The sequence below is a fragment of the Bombina bombina genome, chromosome 4 (assembly GCF_027579735.1).
Source record: "Bombina bombina isolate aBomBom1 chromosome 4, aBomBom1.pri, whole genome shotgun sequence".
Classification (NCBI taxonomy): domain Eukaryota; kingdom Metazoa; phylum Chordata; class Amphibia; order Anura; family Bombinatoridae; genus Bombina; species Bombina bombina.
The window spans coordinates 29,778,924-29,794,240 of NC_069502.1; the positions used below are offsets into that span (position 1 = coordinate 29,778,924).

The 15,317-nt window shown below is 35.1% G+C and overlaps 1 protein-coding gene across 8 annotated transcripts in view; it reads left to right on the plus strand.

The window, feature by feature from the left end:
- Positions 1 to 15,317, plus strand: part of GCKR (glucokinase regulator) — a 326,754-nt gene that overhangs the window by 213,190 nt on the left and 98,247 nt on the right. For all 8 annotated transcript variants that reach the window (XM_053709432.1, XM_053709430.1, XM_053709438.1 and 5 more), the window contains exon 16: positions 2,246 to 2,343. In XM_053709432.1, the coding sequence (XP_053565407.1) occupies positions 2,246 to 2,343 (98 nt within the window). The remainder of the gene's footprint in view (positions 1 to 2,245; positions 2,344 to 15,317) is intronic.

A 15,317-nucleotide genomic window follows, 5' to 3' on the forward strand; every position in this document is an offset into this window, starting at 1 on the left:
TGATCCGTGAACTCACCGTGTCAAGAAAGAAATACCTTTATCAGGTTAGCATACATTTTGTTTTTATTATCAAATTTTCTTCGTTCTCTTGGTATCTTTTATTTAAAAGCAGGGGTGTATGCTTAGGGGCCGGCCTATTACTGGAGCACTATATAGCTCCAGATGCCTAGCTAGGTATCTCTTCAACACAGAATATCATGGGTTCAAAGCAAATTTGATAATAGAAGTAAATTGGGGGGGGTGTGGTCTGCTCTGTCTGAATCACAAAAGAACATTTTTGGGTTTTATATCCCTTAATATTATTATTATAAACTAAAATGGGGAAAAAATGGGACACTTCATTGGCGACACACAACTTACAGAAAAGTATGAATTATTAGACCAGATTTAGGTTGTAATATTTCAACTTGTTTATTTAAATAATGAATTAAACAGCTGCCACCTTTATCATTGTTATTAATTAACAACGTCCCATGCAACATTGCTGAAAACATACAGATCACAATATATACCAGGCATAATCACCTGTGGGCTAGATTACGTGTGCGCTCACTGGATTTGCGCGCCTGAAGACCTAGTGTAATGGGTTCACCAAACACAACTTAAATATATTAAACTAAAGTGTTAAACTAATTTATATACTTTCTGATAAAAAAATTTTTAGATAAATATTAATAAAAAATATTTATAAGGGTTAAAAGGTATATGACAAGGTATTTTACTGGGAAGGGTTATAATGTTTAAATATATGTCTAAATATTGTGTATGCATGTGTATATATGTTAATGTATATACATGAGTATTTATTTGCTTATATATGTAAATATGTATATACATATAAACATATATACACATATTTGTAACATAAATAAACCAGTAGTGCAAAAAGCTTAACGTCCCCAAAAAAGGACAGGTTATGGTTAAAACACATGAATATAGAAATAGAATGAGTCCTGAATATAGATGTCAAAATCCTGATAGTATGGCATTTTCCTAAACCACCATCCAAGGTGAAAGATAATTGTAGCAGAAGTAAGATAAGTACTAGAATCAGTTCTGAAAGAAAATTTCAGGTGTTGAATATCCCCCTAGAGGTTGTCTGCTTACTTTAAAAACCTTAATTGGAATGAGGTACGTGCCACGTTTGCAGATGGTATGCTCAGAAAGGAGTGATAAGGAGGTGAAATAGTGTAATACTGTTTATTTTAGCCACCATATACAAATAAAATCACTCACATGGTATAACCTCAATCGAAAATGAGGTAACTGAATTGCAATATAAGTAAAAACAGTCCCTGTGTATTTTAGATTTCTTGTAAACATTAATCACACTTTCTTCCTTGTGTAATAATATCTACAAAAGTGTTCACATCAATATTGTAAAGTCCCGGTTAAAACTTATGGCAAGCTCCTTGCGCGTTTCGAAGGGTGAATGCCTTCTTCGTCAGAGGATAAAGTGTATAGTCTGTATCCAGCATTTTAAATGTGTCCTCTATTACATCTTTCGAGTCGAGTAGTTTTTTACACACATGAAATATTTTCAAATAATATACATGCAGGCATAGCTCAAATCAGATAAAACTAGTAAATCTATACAAGAAAGCAACAAATAACACTGGATGAGAAATAAAATAAAACATGATAAAATATAATAGAAATCTCGAAATGCGATTGATAGTTCCTGAGGTGAGAAAACAACTAGTTTAAATACTATGAGTTCCCAATTATGATTTTAAAGTAGTATCCTTCTATTTGCATAACTACACAATGTAAAAAGATCTGAGGTGGCTTTTTAAGAGAGGCTGTTACATCTGTGTCTTTATTGAGAACATATAGGGTAGTGGTGCCTAACATATGTATCCAAAAGGTCACTTGTTGTCTTAGTTTTATTTCTATGTTTCCTCCTCTTTTACCCAGCTTAGCATGTTAAACTATGGTGCCTTTTAAGCAACTAGGATTTTGGTTGTGGACTAATTTGTAATGTGCTGATTAACAGACTCCATACAGTCTTTTCTTAAAAGGTCTGGTGGTGCGGCCTACGTATTGAAAATTGCATCCACACTGAAGGAAATAGACTACCTAATAATTTCTACAATTGCATAATGTTTACTAATACTGGCATTATTGCAATTATGTATTTATAGGAGATCGCTTAGTCTCGGCTTTCATAGTTAACTATTCCAATCTGTTTCCATGCGCTCCACTGCTAACCCAGCTAAATGCATCTTGTTTACATCTATTTCAGATGAACTGAGTGAGGTAGAGAAACTGGTGACATTAGTGAAGGACAAGACATCTAATATACACGCGATATCTCATGCCACGGCTGGACAGTACCTCCCGGTAAGATAGGAAATTATTTCATTGTTACATTACGGAATTACCAAACATCTAGTCTCAGTCATTCAGACAGATAAATCTATGTGCAGAATACAGTTACAGGCACACAGGTATGTACACACATATGCAAGTACTCAGGTATAGAGACAGTCATAGATAAATACACATTTAAACATGCAGGTACTCAGGTATAAAGACAGTTACATATACATACACAGGTAATCATACTGGTACTAAGGTATAGAGACAGTCATAGAGAAATACACACTTAATCATGCAGGTACTCAGGTATAAAGACAGTTACATATACATACACACGTAATCATACTGGTACTAAGGTATAGAGACAGTCATAGAGAAATACACACTTAATCATGCAGGTACTACAGTATAAAGACAGTTACATATAAATACATACTTAATCATGCAAGTACTCAGGTATAGAGACAGTCATAGATAAATACACATTTAAACATGCAGGTACTCAGGTATAAAGACAGTTACATATACATACAAACTTAATCATACTGGTACTAAGGTATAGAGACAGTCATAGATAAATACACACTTAATCAAGCAGGTACTCAGGTATAAAGACAGTAATAGATACATACACACTTAATCATGCAGGTACTCAGGTATAATGCCAGTTATATATACATACACCCTTAATCATGTAGGTACTCAGGTATAAAGACAGTTATATATACATACACACTTAATCATGCAGGTAATCAGGTATAATGACAGTTACATATACATACACACTTAATCATGCAGGTACTCAGGTATAAAGACAACAATAGATACATACACACTTAATCATGCAGGTACTCAGGTATAAAGACAGTTATATATACATACACACTTAATCAAGCAGGTACTCAGGTATAAAGACAGTAATAGATACATACACACTTAATCATGCAGGTACTCAGGTATAATGCCAGTTATATATACATACACACTTAATCATGCAGGTACTCAGGTATAATGACAGCCATAGATACATACACACTTAATCATGCAGGTACTCAGGTATAATGACAGTTATATATACATACACACTTAATCATGCAGGTACTCAGGTATAATGACAGCCATAGATACATACACACTTAATCATGCAGTTACTCAGGTATAATGACAGCCATAGATACATACACAATTAATCATGCAGGTACTCAGGTATAAAGACAGCCATAGATACATACACCCTTAATCATGCAGGTACTCAAGTATAAAGACAACCATAGATACATACACACTTAATCTTGCAGGTACTCAGGTATAAAGACAGTTATATATACATACACACTTAATCATGCAGGTACTCAGGTATAATGACAGCCATAGATACATACACACTTAATCATGCAGTTACTCAGGTATAATGACAGCCATAGATACATACACAATTAATCATGCAGGTACTCAGGTATAAAGACAGCCATAGATACATACACCCTTAATCATGCAGGTACTCAAGTATAAAGACAACCATAGATACATACACACTTAATCATGCAGGTACTCAGGTATAAAGACAGTTACATATACATATACACTTAATCATGCAGGTACTCAGGTATAAAGACAGTTATATATATGTTACAGTTAAAGTGCAGAAACAGTTAATGTGCACATTACCTAGCTAATCTGCAGATTAACTGATTTGCTCAGTAAAAGTGCGGTATCTGCACTTTACCTAGGTAATGCGCACATTAACTGCTTCCGCTTAGTTAAAGTTGGAAAAGTTTGTTTCTTTCATGTAAACTGTTTATTGAAAAAGAAGCCGAAGAATGTTCCGATTTCGGCCGAGGGCAGATACGCTCCAGAGTGCTCTGTTCTAATCACCTAGGTCAGTGATTTTCAACATTTTTTTTTGCTGTGGCACACTTTTTTACATTAAAAAATCCTGCGGCACACCACCATCCCAAAATTTTACAAAATCACACATTGTAGCCTAATACAGCATATATTATACATCATGATGATTGTCTGTGATTGAATGTCAATATGTCATGGTTGTAAATGATGCCTGCCTGTCTGCCTGATGAGCCTGTCACATCAAAACAAGCAAAATTTAAAAAATATGTCACACTGTTCTCAGTCTGCCGCAGCACACCTGAGGATCTCTCACGGCACACTAAAAACACTGACCTAGGTAATGTGCACATTAGTGGCTTCCGTGTAGTTAAAGTTGGAAAAAATGGTTTCTCTCATGTAAACTGTTTACTGAAAAAGAAGCCGAAGAATGTTCCGATTTCGGCCAAGGGCAGATACGCTCCAGAGTGCTCTGTTCTAATCAGAGCCTCAGGCACCGCAACTGCCTCTGGGAACCTTACCATGGGTCCCTGCCCGCACGTCTTGAAATTCTCTGTCTGGGAAATTATCTATCGAATCTATCTATTTATTATAGATTCGATAGATAGATAATTTCCCAGACAGAGAATTTCAAGACGTGGGGGCTGGGACCCATGGTAAGGTTCCCAGAGGCAGTTGCAGCGCCCAAGGCTCTGATTAGAACAGAGCACTCTGGAGCGTATCTGCCCTCGGCCGAAATCGGAACATTCTTCGGCTTCTTTTTCAATAAACAGTTTACATGAGAGAAACAAACTTTTCTAAAAAGCTAAAGTGCTTGAAAGTGTTTTATTTGTTTTTCAACTGTATTATCACAGATACATTACAGCTAGAATGGCAGATATTTCACATTCTCAGTACGATGTTCTTACATTTATTTGTGCTCATTGCATAATTCCACAATGGGTTGCAGGGAAGTCGATTCTGCAACAATTCAGGATGCAGAATGGGAAATATACAATGCTTAGAAGTGTAGAGGCCAAGATGCTAATAAATGCAAAAACAGAATGAGAGCAGTTGTTATACCCTTGGGAAAACTACTATAAACTTGTTAAGAAGTTGAAGTGTGTCTGGGCAATGAATGATGCATAAAGTGCGCCGCACTGCCCTTTAAGATTTTGTTTTTACCTCCAATTTCAGAAGAAAGTGCCCCAGGCTCTCTAAAAAAAAGGGATATGAACTGATTATCATAGGAAAAACCATGGGACTCCCTTGTGTTTATATATATATATATATATATATATGTTACCGCTAAAGTGCATTTTTTGCACTTTAACTAGTGCTTAGTAGGTAATGTGCAGATTACCTAGGTAATTTGAGAAATGAAACAATTTTCTGCACTTTAACTGATCACCCTAGTTAATCTGCAGATTAGCTAGGTAATGTGCACATAGATACATACACACTTAATCATGCAGGTACTCAGGTATAAAGATAGTTACATATATATACACACTTAATCATGCAGATAATCAGGTATAAAGACAACCATAGATACATACACACTTAATTATGCAGGAACTCAGGTATAAAGACAATTATATATAAATACACACTTAAACATGCAGGTACTCAGGTATAAAGACAACCATAGATACATACACACTTAATCATGCAGATACTCAGGTATAAAGACAACCATAGATACATACACACTTAATCATGCAGGAACTCAGGTATAAAGACAGTTATATATACATACACACTTAATCAAGCAGGTACTCAGGTATAATGACAGTTATATATATATATATATATATATATATATATATATATATATATATATATATATATATACACATTAATCATGCAGGTACTCAGGTATAAAGACAGTTATAGATACATACACACTTAATCATGCAGGTACTCAGGTATAAAGACAGTTATATATACATACACACTTAATCATGCAGGTACTCAGGTATAATGACAGTTACATATACATACACACTTAATCATGCAGGTACTCAGGTATAATGACAGTTATAGATAGATATATATATATACACACTTAATCATGCAGGTAATCAGGTATAAAGACAGTTATATACATACACACTTTATCATGCAGGTACTCAGGTATAAAGACAACCATAGATACATACACACTTAATTATGCAGGTACTCAGGTATAAAGACAGTTATATATACATACACACTTAATCATGCATGTACTCAGGTATAAAGACAGTTATATATACATACACACTTAATCATGCATGTACTCAGGTATAAAGACAGTTATATATACATACACACTTAATCATGCAGGTAATCAGGTATAAAGACAACCATAGATACATACACACTTAATCATGCAGGTACTCAGATATAAAGATAGTTACATATATATACACACTTAATCATGCAGATAATCAGGTATAAAGACAACCATAGATACATACACACTTAATTATGCAGGAACTCAGGTATAAAGACAATTATATATAAATACACACTTAATCATGCAGGTACTCAGGTATAAAGACAACCATAGATACATACACACTTAATCATGCAGATACTCAGGTATAAAGACAACCATAGATACATACACACTTAATCATGCAGGAACTCAGGTATAAAGACAGTTATATATACATACACACTTAATCAAGCAGGTACTCAGGTATAATGACAGTTATATATATATATATATATATATATATATATATATATATATATATATATATATATATATACACATTAATCATGCAGGTACTCAGGTATAAAGACAGTTATAGATACATACACACTTAATCATGCAGGTACTCAGGTATAAAGACAGTTATATATACATACACACTTAATCATGCAGGTACTCAGGTATAATGACAGTTACATATACATACACACTTAATCATGCAGGTACTCAGGTATAATGACAGTTATAGATAGATATATATATATACACACTTAATCATGCAGGTAATCAGGTATAAAGACAGTTATATATACATACACACTTAATCATGCAGGTAATCAGGTATAATGACAGTTACATATACATACCCACTTTATCATGCAGGTACTCAGGTATAAAGACAACCATAGATACATACACACTTAATTATGCAGGTACTCAGGTATAAAGACAGTTATATATATATACACACTTAATCATGCATGTACTCAGGTATAAAGACAGTTATATATACATACACACTTAATCATGCAGGTACTCAGGTATAAAGACAGCCATAGATACATACACAATTAATCATGCAGGTACTCAGGTATAAAGACAGTTACATATATATACACACTTAATCATGCAGGTACTCAGGTATAATGACAGTTATATATACATACACCCTTAATCATGCAGGTACTCAGGTATAAAGACAGTTATATATACATACACACTTAATCATGCAGGTACTCAGGTATAAATACAGTTACATATACATACACACTTAATCATGCAGGTACTCAGGTATAACGACAGTTACATATACATACACACTTAATCATGCAGGTACTCAGGTATAAAGACAGTTATATATACATACACACTTTATCATGCAGGTACTCAGGTATGAAGACAACCATAGATACATACACACTTAATTATGCAGGAACTCAGGTATAAAGACAATTATATATAAATACACACTTAATCATGCAGGTACTCAGGTATAAAGACAACCATAGATACATACACACTTAATCATGCAGATACTCAGGTATAAAGACAACCATAGATACATACACACTTAATCATGCAGGAACTCAGGTATAAAGACAGTTATATATACATACACACTTAATCAAGCAGGTACTCAGGTATAATGACAGTTATATATATATATATATATATACATTAATCATGTAGGTACTCAGGTATAAAGACAGTTATAGATACATACACACTTAATCATGCAGGTACTCAGGTATAAAGACAGTTATATATACATACACACTTAATCATGCAGGTACTCAGGTATAATGACAGTTACATATACATACACACTTAATCATGCAGGTACTCAGGTATAATGACAGTTATAGATAGATATATATATATACACACTTAATCATGCAGGTAATCAGGTATAAAGACAGTTATATACATACACACTTTATCATGCAGGTACTCAGGTATAAAGACAACCATAGATACATACACACTTAATTATGCAGGTACTCAGGTATAAAGACAGTTATATATACATACACACTTAATCATGCATGTACTCAGGTATAAAGACAGTTATATATACATACACACTTAATCATGCAGGTACTCAGGTATAAAGACAGCCATAGATACATACACAATTAATCATGCAGGTACTCAGGTATAAAGACAGTTACATATATATACACACTTAATCATGCAGGTACTCAGGTATAATGACAGTTATATATACATACACCCTTAATCATGCAGGTACTCAGGTATAAAGACAGTTATATATACATACACACTTAATCATGCAGGTACTCAGGTATAAATACAGTTACATATACATACACACTTAATCATGCAGGTACTCAGGTATAACGACAGTTACATATACATACACACTTAATCATGCAGGTACTCAGGTATAAAGACAGTTATATATACATACACACTTTATCATGCAGGTACTCAGGTATGAAGACAACCATAGATACATACACACTTAATTATGCAGGTACTCAGGTATAAAGACAGTTATATATACATACACACTTAATCATGCAGGTAATCCGGAATAAAGACAGTTATATATACATACACACTTAATCATGCAGGTACTCAGGTATAATGACAGTTATATATACATACACCCTTAATCATGCAGGTACTCAGGTATAAAGACAGTTATATATACATACACACTTTATCATGCAGGTACTCAGGTATAAAGACAACCATAGATACATACACACTTAATTATGCAGGTACTCAGGTATAAAGACAGTTATATATACATACACACTTAATCATGCAGGTACTCAGGTATAAAGACAGTTATATATAATACACACTTAATCATGCAGGTACTCAGGTATAAAGACAGTTACATATACATACACACTTAATCATGCAGGTACTCAGGTATAACGACAGTTACATATACATACACACTTAATCATGCAGGTACTCAGGTATAATGACAACCATAGATACATACACACTTAATCATGCAGGTACTCAGGTATAAAGACAGTTACATATATATACACACTTAATCATGCAGGTACTCAGGTATAAAGACAGTTACATATACATACACACTTAATCATGCAGGTACTCAGGTATAATGACAGTTACATATACATATACACTTAATCATGCAGGTACTCAGGTATAATAACAACCATAGATACATACACACTTAATCATGCAGGTACTCAGGTATAATGACAGCCATAGATACATACACACTTAATCATGCAGGTACTCAGGTATAAAGACAGCCATAGATACAAACACACTTAATCATGCAGGTACTCAGGTATAAAAACAGTTATAGATACATACACACTTAATCATGCAGGTACTCAGGTATAAAGACAACCATAGATACATACACACTTAATTATGCAGGTACTCAGGTATGAAGACAGTTATAAATACATACACACTTAATCATGCAGGTACTCAGGTATAAAGACAACCATAGATACATACACACTTAATTATGCATGTACTCAGGTATAAAGACAACCATAGATACATACACACTTAATTATGCAGGTACTCAGGTATAAAGACAGTTATATATACATACAGACTTAATCATGCAGGTACTCAGGTATAAAGACAGTTATATATACATACACACTTAATCATGCAGGTACTCAGGTATAAAGACAGTTACATATGCATACACACTTAATCATGCAGGTACTCAGGTATAATGACAGTCATATATACATACACACTTAATCATGCAGGTACTCAGGTATAATGACAGTTATATATACATACACCCTTAATCATGCAGGTACTCAGGTATAAAGACAGTTATATATATATATATATATATATATATATATATATATATACACACACTTAATCATGCAGGTAATCAGGTATAAAGACAGTTACATATACATACACACTTAATCATGCAGGTACTCAGGTATAAAGACAGTTACATATACATACACACTTAATCATGTAGGTACTCAGGTATAATGACAGTTACATATACATACACACTTAATCATGCAGGTACTCAGGTATAATGACAACCATAGATACATACACACTTAATCATGCAGGTACTCGGGTATAATGACAGCCATAGATACATACATACTTAGTCATGCAGGTACTCAGTTATAAAGACAGCCATAGATACAAACACACTTAATCATGCAGGTACTCAGGTATAAAGACAGTTATAGATACATACACACTTAATCATGCAGGTACTCAGTTATAAAGACAGTTATATATACATACACACTTAATCATGCAGGTACTCAGGTATAAAGACAACCATAGATACATACACACTTAATCATGCAGGTACTCAGGTATAAAGACAGTTATATATACATACACACTTAATCATGCAGGTACTCAGGTATAAAGACAACCATAGATACATACACACTTAATCATGCAGTTACTCAGGTATAGAGACAACCATAGATACATACATACTTAAACATGCAGGTACTCAGGTATAAAGGCAACCATAGATACATACACACTTAATCATACAGGTACTCAGGTATAAAGACAACCATAGATACATACACACTTAATCATGCAGGTACTAAGGTATAAAGACAACCATAGATACATACACACTTAATCATACAGGTACTCAGGTATAAAGACAACCATAGATACATACACAATTAATTATGCAGGTACTCAGGTATAATGACAGCCATAGATACATACATACTTAAACATGCAGGTACTCAGGTATAAAGACAGCCCTAGATATTCTTTCATATAGGTGGCGAGAGTTCACATGCTAGTTACTGATGGGATATAATACCCAAGATGTGGAAGTCCACGAGTAACTATAGAGGGAGGGACAAAATAAAAATAGCTATTTCCGCTGAGAAAGTAAATCCAAAAAAATAATTGTTTTCTTAAAAAATCAAAAAAACTTAAATCATTGGCACTAGAGTCAAACTGAGACAGCTGCCTGAAGAACCTTTCTACCAAATGCTGCTTTCCAAAGAAGCAAAAACATCAAAATGGTAAGATTTAGTAAAGGTATGCAAAGAGGACCAAGTGGTTGCTTTGGAGATTTGATCAACTGAAGCTCCATTCTCGAAAGCCCAAGATGTGGCAACTGATCTTGTAGAATGAGCTGTAATTCTCTGAGGCAGAGACTGCCCCGCCTCCAAATAAACTTTGTGAATAAGAAGTTTCAACCAAGATGCCAAAGAAATGGCAGAGGATTTCTGACCTTTTCTGGAACCAGAAAAAATAACAAATAGACTAGAAGTCTTTCTGAAATCTTTAGCAGCATCAACATAATATTATAAAGTTTTTACCACATCCAAAGAATGTAAAGATCTTTCAAGAGTATTCTTAGGATTTGGACACAAGAAAGGAACAATATTTCCCTATAAATGTTGTTAGAATTCACAACTTTAGGCAAAATTTAAACGAAGTCCACAAAACAGTTTTAACTTAATGGAAAATCAGATAGGGAGACTCGCAAGAGAGAGCAGACAATTGAGAAACTCTTCTAGCAGAAGTGATAGCCAAGAGAAATAACACTTTCCAAGAAAGTAGTTTAATGTCTAAATAATGCATAGGCTCAAAAGAAGGAGCCTGCAAAGTCTTTAATACCAAATTTAGACTCCAATGAGGAGAAATAGATTTAATAGCAGGTTTGATATGAGTCAAAGCCTGTATGAAACAGTGAACATCAGGAAGATTAGAAATCTTTCTGTGAAAGAAAACAGAAAGAGCAGATATTTGTCATTTCAACTTTTGGCAGACAAACCTTTAACCAAACCATTCTGAAGAAACTGTAGAATCTTAGGAATTCTAAAAAAAATGGCAAGAATAATCATGAGTGGAATACCATGAAATATAGGTTTTCCAAACCTTGTGATATATTTTCCTTGAAACAGGCTTACGAGCCTGTATCATTGTCATGGCACGTCCGGATACTTACCCGCTCCTGGCTTTCAGGGGCATTCTAGAGGTGGTGCGGTAACAGTCTCTGCCTCCCGGGCCTCCTATCGCCGGCCTGAGACTGTCTTCCCCTCTCCTTCTCGCCACCGAGTTTTGCGGTGGATGTGCCATTGTGGCACAATGGCGGCTGCAACGCGGACTCTGCGTTTGAGCATATGAGGGGAGGAGGGGTCTGGGTCTGATGAAGGAGAGCAGGCCAGGGACTCTAAGAAAAACCAAGATGGCGCTGAGTCCCTGACCTCCTCTTATTGACCCTGCTTGCTCCACCTACTGGGGCAGGTGACCAATAACGTGACTTAATTTCCCTATATATTCTCAGCACACCCCCCAGTCAGTGCTTGGTTATTTTCCATGTTTCCTGTATCTGGAGTTCTTGCCTTTTGTATTTTTGTCTGTGTTAACTCAGATTCCGTTATACAGATTTCCTGGTTCCTGACTTCAGATTGTCCTTATTTCTTCGCTTGTCTGCTGCCTGACCTGACCTTGGATTGATTTTGACTACGTCTCTGCCTTTGCCCTTTCATTCCTTTCCTATTAAAGGCCTCCATGCCACCACTGACATTTTAGGATCCTGTATCCACTCCCAGGATCTCCTGAGAGTCGTGATTGTAAGTAAGTGCTGTTCCGCTGCAACTGGGTTCTAATACAACATGAAAACCCTAGGTGGGTTGTTACATAATACCAAGTCACCTAGGGAACCCGCAGGAACAGCTGAAGCTATTGTCGCATTGACCCAACAAATGGCGACCTTGGCCAAAGCAGTTCAGGATTTACAAGCTAATAACACTGCACTGTTAAAGCATGAGCAGAGAAGAGCTCAGTCTATTCCTCTTCCAGCCTCAGCTCCGGCTCCTAGCCACTTACCTCCAACATCCCCAGAACCATCTATTCCTTTGCCTGACAAGTTCACTGGAAATAAATCGGAATTTTGTTCTTTTATCACAGCCTGTGAGTTGCTTTTCGCTCTCAAACCTTGCACATACCCTAATGATTATGTAAAGGTATGCAGCCCCTCTGAGACCCTCTGCTGTTCATACCACCATCCGTTCCCTTCGTCAGGGAAGAAGACCCGTGGAAGACTACACCACAGACTTCCGGGAGTTGGCTCCCGACACAGGCTACAATGAGACGGGTCTAATAGAACAATATCGGTTGGGTCTATCTGAGACCCTAAAAGATGAACTTGCCAGAGTTGAAGGAGGAAACAGAATTCAAGGAAAAACAAAAAGTAATAATTAACAAATTAGATAATTTGAATAAAGATCTATTGAGATCAAAATGGGGTAAAATGGAAAGGGATATTAAGGATAATACTGTTAAAAGTACAGAAACACACAAAGAGATAGACCAGCAAAGTTCCACAAAACCTAACAATAGAAATAACAAAAAAGAAAACCCTTCCAGAAATTACAACCAACAATACCATTCTCAACATGTTAGTCATAAAAATAGCCATCCTAATTATAATCATAATCAGGAGAATACTAACAATTATTATAGCCGTAACTATAACAATTACAGAAATCGAAATTATTGGAATTCTGAACACGACCGACAATATAATCAGGGATATCGAAATCGTTTTGATTATCAGAACCATGATAACGGATATCGGACTAATAACTATGGCTACCATCATAGCAATTCCAATCGTGATTGTGATTATCAGAGGAGCAATCATAACCACGATCGGAATGATTGGGAATATCCCAGAAACAGAAATATCTACAAACCGAGAGACATGAGACAAACTAATAGGGAATTTATAACACCTACACAAAATAGATTTCTCCCCCTGAGAGAAGATTTAACAAATTCAGAAAAAACCAGAGCAGACATCAAATCGCCTTTTTTAGGCCACAGCCCTCTAAAGGAGGGCTTCTCAAAAAATTTACAAAAAAAAGAAGCAGAACAGGTACAAAGAAGAAAAAGAAACTTAGAGGAAGAAGAGGAGGAGGAAGGTCTAAACGACCCAAAAAGATTGAGATAGATAATAATAACAAGAAGAGTGGGATTTTTAATTTAAGTAAAGTCAATCTGACAACAGAACAGGAGAAACTACTTAATTTAGGCCTTTCTTATGCACCTACTACTAGGATGAGTAAGTTCAACACCCATATACATATCAAGAAATTTGTTAGAAATCTAACCCTGAAACGCTTTTTCATGAAAAACCCATTAGAAAAACAGAGTACCGTTCCCAATAAGGTGTTGGAAAAATACCAACATACGGATTTAAAACCTAAATCGCGCTTTAATCCAGCTTCTTCAAAGGGTAACTATCTTGATACCTTTGAGAAAATAGTCTTAAATGATATTAAAAAATGTGAGCTACCTCATATTAGGAAACAAAATATTAATAAGAAAGAAAGAGAGATACTAACAAAAATGCAGAAAGACTTAGAGGTGACCATAAAGCCGGCGGATAAGGGTAGGGGGGTTGTAATAATGGATACTGACAAATATATGGCTGAGGCATTTAGGTTATTAAATGATAAGAAAACATATGAAGTATTACCAATGAATCCAACAGATAAATATATTAAAATACTAAATAAAATTCTTACTGAAGGGAAATCTGAAGGACTTCTTAATGAACGTGAATTCAATTATCTGACACCTAAACATTCCAAAATCCCCATCTTTTATTTCCTCCCCAAAGTGCATAAATGTCTTATAAATCCACCAGGGAGGCCCATTATCTCTGGGATCAACTCGATCTCTGCCAATCTATCCCAATATATAGACCGATTTCTGCAAGCTCATGTTACTAAGTTAAATTCACACCTGAAAGACTCAACCCAATTATTAAATATCTTAAATTCTATAAAATGGGAGGATGGAATGATAATCGCAACATGCGATGTATCATCACTGTACACTGTGATCGACCACCAACAGGGAGTAGCAGCAGTTAAGAAATTTTTATATGGTGATACCAATATGGAGGTCAAACAGAGTGACTTCATATTAAAAAGTATTCAATATATATTAGAAC